This window comes from Astatotilapia calliptera, chromosome 6, assembly GCF_900246225.1.
Source record: "Astatotilapia calliptera chromosome 6, fAstCal1.2, whole genome shotgun sequence".
NCBI lineage: Eukaryota > Metazoa > Chordata > Actinopteri > Cichliformes > Cichlidae > Astatotilapia > Astatotilapia calliptera.
In genome coordinates this window covers 14060692-14077272 of record NC_039307.1, presented here as the reverse complement: position 1 = coordinate 14077272, position 16581 = coordinate 14060692, and the positions used below count along the sequence as shown (strand labels likewise).

Genomic DNA, 16581 nt, shown 5'->3' with positions numbered 1-16581 from the left:
ATCTTACCATTTACATATTTGTCATTTAACTGTGGTCTTCCTGCACAGTATTAAGTACAAATTTACACATGGTCCAATCTGAAATGATGTGCTAATCTCTGGATGAGCTTATCCAGGTTTACATATGAAATCCATCATCCATTCAATAATTCATGTGCCAGAATTTAAATAATCAGTTCAACTGCAGCAATTTGTGCGGCGCCTACCTGATGTTTTATTGGAAAGGTGTATTTGACCCAGGTGGCCTGTTGCAACGTCTCCTCATCCTCCAACTTCTTCTCCCTTTTCTTTACTTTTTCTTTCTCCTCACGCTCCATGGATGTCATGCGATTTAACCTGAAATGCATTTTAAATTGTCATACAGCTCGTACATTTTAAATGTTTCCATCTTTATGCTAAGAGAAGCAGAAAACAAGTCGTTTTTGAGCAATCTGCATCTGAAATTTTGTTTTCATAGAATGCTGCATCAACAATATTATCATTGCTGCATGTGATAACATCATACATGGCGATGGATCACAAAAACTTCTTCCTTTCAAACTCTGATTAAAGATGAGGAGATGACAGCAAGTCTTGAAACCATTCCATGAAAACCTCCCACATATACACACTGATAGAAGTCCTTGAAACGCCACTTTCTCTCTCACTTACTAACAGTTCGGGCTTACACATACACACATTCTGCTCTTAACCTTGTGAAATCTTGGACAATCACTTCTTCAAAAGAGCCCTTGTGTTGCTGAAGCAGTCGTAGAGGCAGGGGTGGGTGGTGGCTGGTTGTGGACTTGCAATCTAAATATTATGCCTCACAGCCAGGGTGGGCCTTTTGATCTGATCTGGGTAAGATCAGCTCTGCCAGTTAACTGCATGCACATCCCCCCCATGTACGTGCACTGAAAGCTTGTTTGAGCTCTTCAAGGTATTTGAATTTTTTTGTAAAACTCAATTTATTTGTGTTTGTGAAGCGATAGCAGCATGTATGGTGCGCACTGTAAATATGTAAAGATTTTCATACCTGGTATGGCCCAGTGAATCCTTCCAGATGGGCAACATGGCCACAGGTTTGATTGCACACTCCAGGATGGCCAGAGCCAGTGCAAACTCTCTGGCCTTACTGCACATCTGAACTGCTTTGATCCAATTGGTCCTTGAAAGAAAAAAAATAAACAAAAACAACATTTTAGCATGTTTCGACCTCCTCCTGTACTCTGGGTTCTTTCAGATTTAGGCTACAGAATATTTGTAAGCGGACAGTCTGACCACGATTTGCTTTTACATCTGTTAAAAATGCTACTTTGACCCAAAAAGTAACTGATTTACTGAAAGATGTTAACCTCACTAGCAAGTTATGACATAAAACCTAAAACCCACTAAACAAAGCCAGTGGAGCACATGAGATATTATTGTTATATCCTTTTATACCTGTGTGACGCCCAGTTCGGGTGCATGAATGGTGCTGGAACATTGTTCTCCAGCTGAATGATAGTGAGCCTCAATGTGGAGATAGTCAGAACCTTGGAGCCATAAATGGATCCGTTCCACTTAAACTCTCCTGCTGGTGTCATGCAGAATTTGTGGGAGAGATGCCGCCTCTTGTCATGGTCCTGTAAACAAACAGATAAATGGAATTTAGTTGGGAATTGGAATCCAGTAACTCAAAGAACTGAATGAGATTTTTCACTTGGAACTTAATTCCACATCTGTAACTAGATAGTAACTGGTGTAAACTGCCACATATAACAAGTAAAGACACATATGTTCACAAGTGAGGACAACTTCAGTGTGACTAGCACTACCATAAAAACAGTAGAAACACATGCAAATAAAAACAGCAGAAGAATACCGTAACCAAAGAGCCAGGCAGACAGATGCAGTAATGAAAGAACATTCAAATGTTAGAAATAAAGATGTCATGCTACTTGCCTCTCTGTGCTGGTGCTTGTTGAGGGCCAGGGCGTTGGAGCTGTACTGGTTATGGTAGATGCGGTACTTGCCCTCCTGCCCAAGCTTGAAGTATTGGCTGAGGGTCCCCTTCATTACCACATCTTTGCTGCTGCGTGTGCTGACGCGAGTGATGTCACCTTGTGCGTTTACTACCAGTACCTAAAAAAGTAAGCAAAGAATGAAAATCCAGTTGGAATGGAAAACGTGTCCCTATTATCTTCTTCCCATCACTCCCAACTGTTCACAGCAAATGCCTGCCCCTCCCTGACCCTGGTTTTGCCAGAGGTTTTTTCCTGCAAGAAGGGACTTTTTCATTCCCACTGCTGCTAAGTGCTTCCCAATTGTTGGAGCTTTCTCTCCATTATTTTAGGGTCCTAACATGACAATTTTAAGAGCCTTAAGTGGTGCTATATAGATAAAAGTAATCTGAATTGAACTACCCACACTGACAATGCAGCTTTGAAATTAGCTAAAGTAAAAAAAAAAAAAAAAAAAACTTATGAAAACGTGTATGAGTATGACACGCCTGAACAACCGCCGCGTTATATCGTAATATCCAGCGTTACAGTAGGTGGTTCAGGTGAAGATGATAATGTATGTTTATTTTCAATACTAATGTTGTCTCTGTGCATTTTCCAAGTCACAGTAAAATTATTACCAGCAATAACGAAGCATTCCCTGAACCTTTCATTATATCCTTAAACAAGCTCCTCCTCCCTTTTCTCTTACATTTACTATTGCTGACTGTAATTTTACAGTCAGCAATAAAAAAAAAAAAATAGACAATATGATTTGTTGGATAAAGCATTAGAATATATCTTAGTTATAAGCATCAAAGTATCGCAAATAAAAATAATACTTTTAAGGAAAAAAAAAAACACTGTTTAAGACTTTTTTGAAAGAATCTGTGGGAATCCTTGTGTTCCTTGTAACGTCATGAATCTAAATGCCGGTCTGAACGCCCATGTTAGGAAGTTGGCACCAATTTTTCATGTATAGTCTAAAAGCCCAAATCCATTGGTGGTTTCTTACCTCTCTGCCCTCCTTGAAGCCTTTATTGGCTTCATGAACAGCAGCTGCGACCTGTTGGTTTTTCAGCTGGCTCAGCTTGCTGTCCGGGTTTCTCAGCCGGGTCACCATGCGAGTTGCTGATGACTTCTTAGCACCGGGACCTGTCCCCTCACCGTTGGTGGAGTCTTTACCGTCCCCTGGTAATGCAATGTCCAATTCACTCAGATGCAGAGGGAGTGATACACAGCTCAGTAATAAACTCAGTAATATACAGTGTGGTGGGGATTAGTAAGACATAGTGAACAGCTTCTTCTGGGATCGTTTATCTTCTGAGGTAGTATAATGAGGTAGTATAATATAGCATCATTCAGTATAATGTAGTCACATAATGCTGTTTTGTCAGACCTGCATCATCAAGGCTCGCCAGGGATGACTGGGAGGACTTGTCAGCCAAGTCTGGGGGTTCAGGACACCTCGGAGGGACACCAGCTCCAGTACTGCTGTTACTGTTTTCCTCAATGGGGTGGGGAGGCTGGCTTAGGCTGGGGATGCCATCGCCACTGACAGGAACAGAATTTGATGGCGGGTTTTCTGCTGAACAGGCAAAATACAATAAATGTAAATTTAATCATATACAGAGCTGACAGGTTAATTAAGAGTAATGTGACTCAACTGTGCTATTCCGTGGGTAACAATCCGAGACACATTTCATGGATCGTTTAACCCAACAACACAAAAGTAAACAGCACATATTGTAAATTAGAAAAATGAATACCAAGCCTTTAAAAACTTGGTCAAAAAGTGAAGGGTTAATATATAGGTTTAAAAAAAATCTTTCAGTTTCAGTAAAGACAGGAACTTTCTTCTGACCATTCTGAAAAATGTTGGGGCTGTGGCTCCCTCTGCTGATAAGCCATGCCTAATGCATGCAGCACATAAACACTTCAGGTGTAGCGATTGGTCACTTGAAAGTTAAAGGCTACTAGTCCAGAGAAAGAAACGCTCAACAATGAGGCTTGTGCACACATGATATCAATGATGAAGATGAGTCAGTTTTCTGGAGAAGTATATGCACATCGTAACTGAGCTATCAACCCAACAAAAGCAATTAATAAACAGAGCAATGTCTAATCAAAGGCAGCAGTTGCAAACAAGCAATTACAAATAAGCAGCCAAAGAAAAGCTTTTTGAAGAACCAGACAATGTGAATGCTGCCTCTAGCTGTTAAAGGAGCGTTTCTAGTCGTGCTGATTGCAGAGACAATGCAATGTGATTGCGAATCAACACAACACAACCAGCTTCTTAGCTCTTTAAAGAAAGCAAGTGTGAGGAACTGAGTTAAAGCACGAAATGACTGGAACAGTTTCAAGACAAAAGCCAATATTCAAGAAGTAACTACACCACTGAACACAAAAGCCAGTAGACGGAATGAGAGCAACATGCAAAGAGGAACACCAAAGCACTGGGAATAAATGTTGGAATGAAAATGAGATTCATCACTCAGTCCCGTGAAGTTGCAAACTGTAGCAGGGAAGCAGATCTCCAAAAGCAGCTTAACGAGGGCAATTTCTCCCTTAAATATTATCTATCTACCTTCATTGCTGTTAGAGACCTCCATATGGGAACACGCCTCCGTCAGAGCCTCTGCGGTCGAGGCCGGAGGCTTCGGAGCCTCGGCGGCCACACTAGAGCTTGCAGTGACCGTTTGCGTTGGAGAAGAGGTTGCTGGAAGCAGGGATCCATCTGAGATGCTACTATTGCCTTCTTGGCCAGTGGGAGGAGCTTCACCGACTACAGATGAACAGCAGCAACATTGTAAATATGTTGATAATGCATTGGTTACTTGGAGACACTGGAGAGGGGAAGTGATGATTGGGCACGTTTGTGTATTGTCTTTCTTAGAGTACGTGCAATAAAAGTGCTATTGCTCTTTTTAAATGCCTCTTTATCACAGAGGGCAGCATAGTCCCAACAAGACGTTGATGTGAATAGGCATATGTCCTTTTGTGATTGCCAGCCTGTGGCTTGTCTTGAAATGCTCACAGCATTTTAATAGGTCAAACACGTGTGAAATTGATTCATCAATCAATAACTAATCACAGGATTGCAGTGATGTCGTTTGTTCAAGGCTCAAAAGCAGAATAAGACGGCTGCATACATGTTTTGTTTTCCTATGATTATTACTTTGTAGCATATATTTGGTCATATTTTTATGGGTTTTAAAAAAAATTAAGAAACATAATTACCTCCAGCTTTCGCACCATCCACTTTTTTCTTTGTAGCTTCTTCTTCTTTTGTCCGCTGCTCCCCCTCTTCCTTTGCCGCTTCCTTTATCTTGGCCTCCTGCTGTCCTTCATCCTTCAACTTGACATCTTCGTCTTCCTTCTCCACATCCACCTCTCTTTTCTCCTTCTCCATCTGCGCTTTCAGGGCCTCCTCAGCAGCCCGTCTCTTCCCCTCTTCCAGCTCCTCCTCCTTCTTAGCCCGCAATCGTTCCAGGATCTCCTCTGGATAAAAGAGGAAGACGTAAAGTGAAATAAACGAAAGAAAAAGTCAAATTCAGGGCTGAGCCAAGAGAAGGTACAAGAAAATTTGAAGGACTGGGAAAAAAAAAAAAAAAAAAAAGAGTTAAAACACATTTGCTCTTCGTATGTTTATGTTGGTGGTTGAGATGTTCTCAGTATATGATCATCTAAATGTCCGTAAGAAAACTGATGAAGACTTTTTTATTTAATTATTAGAGTAAATCAACAAGTAGTAGATGGATTGATAGAAATGATGACTGAAATAATAGCAATGATAATGAAAAATGAGCCATGTGAGTACATTATATGACAAGATTGGACTTTATTTTTAAACATAAACTAGGAGAAAAGAGAACTGCCTTTCAATGGATTCCTGATGTTATGAATGGTGGAAGCGTTAGACTGTTTATGATTTCGATAAGTAGCACGTACAATATCTATATAATCACTTGTGTTAAACTGGGAAGAATTTGCTGAGAAGCAGCCCAATAGAGCTAGATTCTAGTAAGGGTCAATTTTAGGTCAACTAGTCCAGTGCTGGCGCACACAGCAAGAGTGACATTGCCGGGTAGGGCATGCTGGGTATTTAAAATCCTGGAAGGGTGCTTTAGAAACAGGAATCTTTGGTGGTCTGACGACAGGTGAATGTAAAACTGGTCAACGTAAAACCTCTCCCTGTGCTGCTGTAACTGAAATACAGCAAAAGTAATAAAAAAAAAAACTGGATGGCACGACTATTGATTCATACATTGTCCTACTGCATCAATAGCCAGGGAGAATTCAAACAAAGCAGTAGAAAAACTGTTCAGGTGAGGCTGCCATCTCTCCAAAACACTACAATTCTGATAAAAAACAAGGGCTAAAATCCCAGTGCAGCAAGACAAAAGCAAAACAAAACATAAAAAACAGGTCAAGGGAAAAGAAACACCAAAAATGCAAATGACTGACATCTGTTTTTATTGCTGACGCTGACAAATCTATGTTTGCAGAGGTAGCTTGTAGGCTTTGATGGAAGATTTTGTGGCCAATTTGATATTTGTTTAGTACATCAACTCTTTGTGAACGCATGTGTGTCATCTTGCACATCATTATCTGCCATTTGTGTTTATTCTCATTTTACCCAAATTGGGAAATCTTGCTCCAAGCAGTCCAAACAGAAGACCATGCAAACACTGAGGAAATGCCTTTATTGACACACACAAAAAGGGAATTACAATTATTCTTTTAACTCCATATTTTTGTTTCTTTTCTGTCCTAAAATTTCTTTTTTGTTTAAACAGAACTGCTTTGAAAATGCCAGAGCTGCTGACAAATGTCGTGTCTCCACCTCCCAACCAGATATGAAACTTGTAGAGGGGAGAAGACAAAGGTATGCCAATTCTGTACTGCGTATTATCACATTAAGACTTAAATATCTGTAATCCAAAACATAAGAGAGTTATGTAGCAATACATAAACTAGATTTAAATTTTAATTCAAACCCTCTGTTTACAAGGAGCAGCCAATCAGAGGAAAGTTGGCCTTAAAGTTAAAGGAGCTGAAGTGGCTGTTTTAAGGCAGAAGAAAACCCAGTGTAAAGAAAACAGAGAAAAGATCATTATGAACCATGACTAATGCAAGACTAATCTAGCATATATTTTCCAGTGTATTATTCTTACCAACTTCCACTGCAGAGCAAACAAAATGCTATAATAAATGAGCTGATATGTGGTCAAACGCTCTTAATTTTCAGACACACAAAACGCCCTGAAACAAACAAAAGACACTGGGAGATACTCTATAGGCAGAAAGAAAGGGATAAGGAGAGAGAGAAGCTCAAGTGCTGGACATGCTCCAGACTGGGACCAGCGTAACGTTACATAATAGCTGAGTTGATTCCTATGGCCAAGCCATCTATGACTGGGTGGCATTCATGAGTACTGGCGAGAACGCAGGCAGGAATGAGGAAAGAGAGGCAGGAAGAGAAAGGGGAAAAAATTACTTTGAGTTTAAAAGAGATCATTCTCCTTTCAAGCATGATTAAACTCAGCAACAGAGAGTATCTGAGACTGTCAGAGCCTATTTTATGAGGAGGAGAAAAAATGATAATCTCTTTACCATTTGCAGCAGTGAGGAAACATTTGTTGCTGCCACGGGCCTTGTTGGTTAGGTCCTCGGTGATGTCCATATGCGTGTGCACTTCGTCCCTTATTTCCTGAAGGGCTGCATACAGGTCAGCCTCCCAATACTCCTTATCCAAGCTATCTATCAGCTCAGCTAGCTGCACCTGAGAGAGATGTTCAGGGAGCATTCAGTAAATGATCACTCCACTTCATGAGCTCAAAGTTATGACAGGCTTACTGCCAAAAAAAAGAAAAGAAGAGGGAATGCCTGGAAGCATTTCATTAGAAAGAAGGTTTATAATAAAAGAGATGATCCAAAATGATTAAATGTGATTTGGTGAAGAGCCTACAACAGAGGCAACAAGAAAAGATGAGGCACATTACCTTGGTGCTGTAGTACCAGATGGCTTTGTCCTCCAGCTCACCATCCTCTTCACTGTAGGGGAGACATGGGAAATTAGATAAAAAAAAGAAAGAATTAAGGGGAAGAAGGAAGAGTTGCTGGCAGACATGCTCTAAATAATACAGACTCTGCTGTCTGTATTCCTTTGTTGGACTTTATGTGATTTAATTTGGCTTGTGTTTTTCCTTGTCAGGAGATTTATTCTTTTCATTTTATTTTTCATATTGAACTGTACAAGGTCCCTGAAGAGTGTGGTTATGCTTCCATTTCCTCAGATCCATAAAACAGGCTGTGCAAAACATGCAAAGTGACATACAGCGTTTGCAGCGCGGCATGATATATTATGTCGCAAACGACCGCTGGTGGTGACCACAGTGTGAGTTGGCACACCCAACGCTGCGGCTCTATTGTAGCTCTGCATTTAGAAAGATAACTTGAGGACCTGACTGCAGCTTTGGCTCATTCAGACAAATGTAGCTATGATTGTGACGCTAGCTTTCACAGTAGAGGACGGAGGCTTTCTGTCATGGGCCACCTTATCTCGTCAGTGATGTTCAGAGTAATTATATAACTTTCAACATAAAATAAATAAATACCATCGCTGTCAAAACTTTACTAACTGTGTGAACTAAGCAAAAACATAATTGGCTGTGAAGTTTTTCGTAACTTTGAAGAGTGAAGACAACATGAGAGATTAAAACTAGCAGCGAGCAGACCGACATCCTGAAAGGAGAATCAAAAGAGCAGAGATATGCATCGCCGCTTCCAGTCACACCTTTCAGAGTGCAAAGCAGGATGCAGTTTTAAGTTAAAGTGACATGCTTTGTATCCAGGCAACCACACGCACAGCCAATCATGTCCACCTAAGTCTTTGGAGAGAACTGTGATTTAAACCAAGGATTAGAATTTTTACCTGGATTCTGGAAATGATCTTTGCACAGTGGCCCTCTTGTTAGGTTGCACATGTCCCTGCCACTGTGGTTTGAATATTAAACTTAAGGTAGTAACACATTAATGGGTGTCAAGAAAAACTGCGAGGCGTAGCAGCTTAAGACTTAGTGGTACTGTCAGACTCACTTTATAAAATGAATGATCAGCAATAAATGCATAATCTTCAAAGTGTATGCTTGACTGACCAAAAAAATGAACAAAATGAGCCTTGTCAGAAATGATAAAGCCTATTTTTATCTTCTGTTTTGATTCAAATGAGTCTTTTTTTATTTATTTAAGTGAACTACATATAAATTCCTTAACAATAAGCAGGTACAGGTCTGACATGTCTATCAGAGGGACTGTTAGACATGTTTTTGGTTCTTATCTGCATTTACTGAACTCTTTAAATCTTTAAATTCTTTAAATTAAATCTCGTATACCTATATATAAAACTCGTATACCTATATATAAAATTCTGGAAGCCCATTTGATATACATTAGATTAGGGCTGTGTCATATTGTATTGCCTGTGGTAAAAAATAGTCTAAACTTTTTACATACATGATATAAAACTGTCACATTAAGATATCACCGATATAGATGCCCTGTGTTCACGCTCCCCCGTGCACACAACAAGGAGACAAACCCAGACGTGTTTGACAGCGAGCGCCTCGTGTCCACATCTGATGGCAACTGAATAAAAAGGGGGCCAACTTCATTATCCTCCAACAAAGCTTTGCAAAATTTGCAAATTAGAAACATCAAACTCAAGAAACACACCATCAAGTAGAACCAGGCTACAAAGGCACGCAAGAAGGAGATATTAGCAGCTGGTAATGAGGGACCCAAAAGTAAACAAATGACTCAACCAAGTGTTGCTGGAGCACTCACTAGTTGCGCTCCATGTGACAGGACGAGCAAACGGTAGATGGAAACTACTGATGCGGTTACGCGGTGGAAAAGCAGCTGATTAAAGAGCTAGACACAAATTACAGCATCCCGAATAGAAAATATCCTTCACATTCAATGTTATTATGTGACAAAAACAATAGAGGCTGATGAAAACTTTAATTATTAAGTATTAAAAGGTATAAAACGCCACCTAAGCTACTTTTGCACTAACATTTGATTTCTGCTGTGTCACTGCCATTGCCATATAATGCTGCTGCTAGCATCATGTGGCAATAGCTTCACACTTTGAATTAGGTAGCAGTCATCAATGACAGAAGCTCATTGGAAAATACGTATAGAAAATACCCTCATTTTTTGGCCCTGATAAGTGCTGCTGAATGAAAGCTGCAATCACTGATTAAACACTGTTCAGTTTTTTTTCTATATTATCAGAAATTTCCTTGAAATACTGTGATGTACAAACACATATTAATGCATATTAATATTTGAGCTACAGTACATGTACTAGAGTATCACAGCTGGCTTAGGCCTCACAGGTCTCTTAGCAACAACTTTCTCAATAACAAGTGATTACAGAGATTACATGTTTTGTATGGAAATTTTGTACTTTAATATTTTTCCCCAAAGGCAGAGCCCATGTTTTTTTGCTTCAAGTACATCTTTGACATGATATGACGGTGCTTATCTGTTCATTTTAAATAAAAGGTTTATAAATCCTTTTGCTTTCTCTAAATCTTAAAAAACAAAACTGGAAATATCTTAATCTTTACATGACAATGGAACAACTTCACTTCACATGGACACTTGACTTCATTTTGCAGCAGCTACAGAGTTCCTGCCAAGGGAATGTGAAGCCTCAGGCCATGTAACAGTAGTGTCTATTCAGCATCCCTCCAGGCCATCTGTGCGCACAAAACTTTATTTCCCCCCATTGCACATACACAGCTTGTGCACTTCTTGTAAGTGAACAGAGCTTTTAAAAGGTAGTCCAAAGACTGGTTGCTCAGCACCTGCTGTTGGCTGATTTGATGATCAGGGTGGAGCAGAGGAAGCAAAAAAAGTGAAATGTAGCAATGACAAACCTCAGGCCACCTAAACTCCTAAATCTCCTTTTGTTTAGGTCATTCACGCTCCTTTATGATTTATGTTGCACACTGTCTGCTGCTGCTGATCCAGCGGGTGCACATACACACCATCTGTGGCTGCTCAATACTAATATCAGTTGCTAGCATATGGGACCAATACTGCTGATAGTAAGGTTATGTTAAAACTATAATGGAGATGTAGCCTGGTTTAATAAAAAGCCGGTCTATTCCAACATGCAGATATGTACTCATATGCATGAAACCAAGTTATGATACAGTAGGGCTGTTCGATATAATGATATATATTGGATGACGATATAAAAAACATCTATCGTTTCATTTTACGCTATCGTTTGTTACGTGGTGTCGCAAAATAAACTGTTTACGGCAATATTTTTTCATTGTTCTGATGGTCACTGTAGTGGCTATATTAATTTCTTAAAGTTCTCTCTTTCTCTTATATTTAATATAACCACACTACGGACGGACAAGCGCATGTTTTTATGCTTTGTTGTTAGCAACAACGCGTTTCCGCTTGTTTATTTTCCACATAAAACTTTCACAATAAAGCTCAAAGATCCTGTTGAGACTTTTCAAAATAAACTGAATCACGTGAAAGAGTATGCAGAGTATTTACGGATGAGAAGCAAAAAAGAGCCGTCAGGTGCTAAAAAATAAACCTTAAACTCAAACGTTAGAACAGGCTTTTCCCCGCAGCACGCCGTGTAATAAATACTCACAAAGAAGGCCGTTACAACTTATGACTAAAAATGTATTGTTTCATGCACGGTTAAAACACTCGACTCCAGGTACACAACGCCCAGCTGGAAACTGACTATGCTTGGCTGTGCTTTTTGGATGTTTCAACCTGAATGTTAATATCAAAGGCATTTGACCAGTACTCATAACCGTGACACTGATCTGGGCTGAACTGAGTGGGAACAAAGCCTGGTTGTAACCTGAAGACCTTTTTAAAATTTCCAGATTATTTCCAGGTTCAGACATGTTATTTGCTGTTAACTCTGTCTGAAAAAGGTTACATGTTTTATTACTGATAAAGCACATATGTTTGTCCTCATATTAGCTCATTAGAGCTCTTGAAAAAGACAAACAAAGAATTTCAATCGTGTCACGTTTGGTGGGTCATTAGTGAACTTTCCAGTAGTGCTGGGCCATACCATACCGTTCACGGTAATAATGTTGGGCAACGATAAGAAAATGAAATACTGCCATAGAATATGGGTAAAACGCGCATGCACAGTGCCTTTGTTTACATCTGCGCGAACGCAGATCGTTGAATGAAACAGATAAACCAGAACTGGTTTGTAAAAATGCTGCAACCTCAGTGGTGTGGAACTGGTTTAGCTTTCCTCCGTCAGATACACAACAAAGCACTATTTTTGGTAGAGCATGCTGGTGGGCCGTCGTTATTACCGTGTTTTTTGGAAAATGCGGCACACTTAAAATCAATTCTTTGATTTTTCTGAAAACCGACAGTGCCCCTTATAATCCCGTGTGCCTTATGTGTCTTAGGTCATATCGCCCTGCTTAACTTTCCAGTACCGGTAATCTAGATAATCTACTAATGTATTCGCCACCCTTTCATATGGCAATCAGTGTTATCATGGCTGCTTTAATCGCAGTTGGGAAAAGTTGCTAATCTACTTTGCCTGTAGTTGCTACAAGTTTCTTTGACATTTTATGCTCTCTGGTTGACGTGTTCCTGCTTACTTCTTCCTCTGTGGCTCCTTAAGGGCACCTGAGCATCATTGTTTTGACACAGGTGCTGCCTGTGGGCAAGTAATCAACAGTTATGTTAATGCTAGCCAACTTAGCCACCTAACATGCCAGTATGTCCTATTGATATGAAGACATTGCCATAAAAATAAAAATTACCCATTAGATCCTCGGTTTCGTGGATGCCAGAAGTGCATGAAAACTCTTGTGTTCTGTCTTGCAGCCGACCACAGAAGATGTAATGTGCTCTACCAAGTCATTAAAAAATGGGGCCTAAGAGGAAGCGCCTTGTTTCTGTGTGTGAGTTGTGCTAAACTAGATGCAAAGTGAGGCACTGTGCAAATGCAGCACATAATCACATAGATAACTCACTGAAGAAAACACTGGACTGCAATACGAGCCATTTCAAAAGCAGGGTCTTCTGTAGGAAAGACTAACCTCTTTTGATCTGACTTTTTGTAGTTTTAGTTTCTACAATGATTTTGCAAAGACACAAAAGAAAGTTATAGCACCCTTAACCAAAGGGGAAAAGGGTAAAAAGCATTATATGAGCACTTCAATTTATTGCACATGACATTTATAAAAAAAAAAAAAAAGTTATAGAGAAGCTTCTGGTATTTCATTGCTCAGACTGTCCTGCAATTATAAATTTAGATTATAAAGTTTTCATTGATTCAAAGAAAATGTCCGTGTACTTTGGTTTAGTACTGATTGCAATGAGCGGTGGGGGTATTTCTCAATTGGAAAAGCTGTAAAACTTAGAGAGTTAAAAGTTCAAAATCTATGCACTTCTTCACATTTTCTAAAGCTGTCCACTGGACCGCATTGGAGTCTTTGCTGGGCCGATTAGGGCCCCCGGGCCTTATGTTTGACACCCCGATCTAGAGTTTGTGAATGATTCTGTGGTTATGCTATACTCTCAGTCATGCTCAGGAATAAACTTGTGACAATATTCTGTTTTTAAATCAGCCGAGTTAAGTGCATGTTGAATATAGTGCAGGTCTTTTTTTTTTTAAAGATTAACACCTACAGGCTGGAACAAAGATGATGTCAATCACTGATGCCAATCTGTTCATAAGTGGCTGTGATTAACCAAACAGACCCCAAAACACGACATAGTAGTTAGAGTACATATCGTACTAAGAAGAAAAACTGTACAGAAAGCACATTAAGGGATTAATGGGCATATTGTGCTTCCCTGTGATGTTCTTTATAAGTCTATGTGCATATGGTTTGTGACACTCATCAACACTCCCACTTTGATACGACACCAAGTTGGAGACTCTGCCTTAGAGTGGATTAAAGTGCTTTAAAGAACACTAGTCGAACAAACAAATGCTCTTTCGTTGAGATAAACCACAAACGTCTGGCACCTGTGTCTTTGTTTTGTATTAGTAGTTTACAGTATGATTCATATCTCAGGTTTTGAGCCACGGTTTCAGCTCAGATCAGTTTTTTGAGAGGTTTATTAAAAAAAAGAAAATGTTAAAAAGGTATTTTATGGAAAGCCTGATTATTAGGTCATTATTGGACCATGAAAAAAATTAATAAACTCTATTACTCTGATGTTTTTTCTGAAAAATTACCGATTTCACCAGAACAGCACGCTTTGACTAAGCGATAGAGTTTGCTTGACTCTAGATAGGTATTACAGTATAAGAAAATGGAAATCGTGATTTCGGTCTCAGTTTCGCAATGTATGAACCCCCCTCAGAAGAAATGTCAAACTGTGTCAAAACTGCTGTGTCTTTTGGAAACTTTGAGAAATAACTAAAGAAATAAATCTCATATTATCAACGTACATCAGCTTACAAAATGAAGCCACGTGTCACTGTTCAATCCTGTGCAACAGCATAACATGAAACAATGTGAACTTACACGATAACGCGGCGATTCAAAAACCAGTATTTACGGTGGTGTCGGTCGTAGCCAATCGGTAGTTGACGAATAAATGGTCTGCTCTTCTGCACTTCTGGGATGCTGTCCGCCACACCGGGTACCTTGTGTGCCACACACACCTCGCACTGCCACTCGTCCTCTGGTACTTCCTGCAGTGGCGGCTTGACACACTCCAGATGGTATACAGCTGAACATGTCTCACAGCACAGCAGGTCACCAAGGCGATGGCACACCCTGCAGTGGTCGTCGTACGCTACCACCCCCTCTGACATAAGCTCCTCTCGGGCAATGTTGGTTGCCAGGAACTGGTCCACCAAAAACTGAAGAACTTTAATTTTGCTATCCAATGGTCCGTAAGGGTAATCCTCATTTTCCTGGAAAGGTAAAATGTGCCGGTACTCTGGGTCACTCTCACAGTACGCCCGCACCACCTCCGGCCAAGTCATACCATCCACAAAATACAGAGTGGAGTTAACGGAGTCCTTCACGTCAGTGGGACCAAATGTGGTGTTAGAAGTGTCCTCTTCTCTGAGAATAGCTTTGAGCAAGGAGACGTGGGTCTCTGCCAACAGCGTGCATTGCTCTTGGCTGGCCAAAGCTGCACAGAAATCCTCAAAACGGAACGGAGAGAGCCGTAAAACTGTGCCAAAGTTGCGGAGCACCTCGTAGACGGCAGACACGTTGAGGAGCTGTGAGGTAGGAACAAGGAGGTCCTCAGAGGACTTGGGAAGCTCCAAGGAAGGAATGTCCTTTGCCTCATGAATAGGTGACCGTGGTTGCAGTGTCCGAGTCTTTTTCCGGCCTATGCAAGAAAAAAAAAGGGGAAAAAAGTCAGGAGAGATGAGAGATGTGGTGAAAAAGCCAAAATCACAAAAAAAAAACATTACAAACACGACACCAAACTGTAACGAGCTACACTGTATGCAGTTTACCGTTAGTCATTACATCCTTATACCTTAATGTAGCAACACCCTTAAGGTCTTATTGACTTTGCTCTGTAATTTTGCAAGAATAAACTGTCTGCAGTAACACAGCCACAGAGAGATGCCCTTGGCAAACCCAGAGCAATCTGTGAAGATTCCTTCTTATAATTTCCGCTACAGGAGAACCCACAAGAAGCATCTTTTAAGTGCTATGAGTGCAACTGGCGAGCTCCAAGCCCAATAATCTCCTCTAATAAAAAAAACGGATGCAATAACACAACAGTAATAGAACTTTGCACCCTCCCCTTACAAATAGAAACAGGAGATGTGAGGAATTTTGAGGAATCACAAGCTAGTATGGATGTGAGCTGGGCTATTTGTAACCAAGTGTGAAGAGCTGGGGAAGTGATCTTAAAGGCTGACAAAAATATCCTTGTCTTAGGATAAACACACTAAATGCTCCAAGTTGATTTATAAGCCTGCTTTTGTTACTGTTGAGGAAATGTGTGCAGGTGTTGCAGCATAAGCTGCATGTACTAAACCTGGGTATTCATTCTGGACAATCTCTGCCTACAGACCCATCTGAAAGAATAACTAAATAAACATGACACTGTGTAAAATGTAAGAAAAAGCAGGATGTAGGATTTAAACATATTTTTAAAAATCTATATTTGTTTGAATGTAGCACTAATACAAAAATATATAGCTGACAATGTGTATTTCTTCTTTATCATTTTAAAAATATACTCGTTTAAAATTTTAAGCCTGCATTTCAACAAAGTCGGCACACGGGACCGTTTCTCAAAGGATTGTATCACCTCTTCTTTTAACGGCATGTGGTGAGTGTTTGGGGAACTGGGGAGACAGACTGTTGTAGTTTTGGAAGCCAAATACTTTTCCACTTTGCTGCATATACATAAGAGTTAAGCTGTTCCTTTGTTGCTTTTTTCATCTCATAAAGCTCCTCTTATTTGGTGACAGACCCAGACTGTAGGCAGGTTTTTCAGCACTGCCTTCTAGTAATAGATAGATAGATAGATAGATGACAGACAAAGGCACAGAAAGATGGTTGGATGGATGGATGAACATTTGCATTGCGCACTAATA

General features: G+C 40.1%; 1 protein-coding gene across 7 annotated transcripts in view; it reads right to left on the bottom strand.

Moving 5' to 3' along the window:
- Positions 1-16581, bottom strand: part of LOC113023948 (nucleosome-remodeling factor subunit BPTF) — a 56788-nt gene that overhangs the window by 37132 nt on the left and 3075 nt on the right. For 3 of the 7 annotated variants that reach the window (XM_026170443.1, XM_026170445.1, XM_026170446.1), the window contains exons 2-12: positions 14531-15353; positions 7967-8018; positions 7578-7746; positions 5202-5462; positions 4549-4746; positions 3361-3549; positions 2977-3152; positions 1924-2103; positions 1423-1604; positions 1016-1147; positions 207-336 (exon numbers count right to left, since the gene is read on the bottom strand). In XM_026170443.1, the coding sequence (XP_026026228.1) occupies positions 207-336; positions 1016-1147; positions 1423-1604; positions 1924-2103; positions 2977-3152; positions 3361-3549; positions 4549-4746; positions 5202-5462; positions 7578-7746; positions 7967-8018; positions 14531-15353 (2492 nt within the window). The remainder of the gene's footprint in view (positions 1-206; positions 337-1015; positions 1148-1422; positions 1605-1923; positions 2104-2976; positions 3153-3360; positions 3550-4548; positions 4747-5201; positions 5463-7577; positions 7747-7966; positions 8019-14530; positions 15354-16581) is intronic. The other 4 variants (XM_026170444.1, XM_026170449.1, XM_026170447.1 and 1 more) reach the window with 3 other exon arrangements.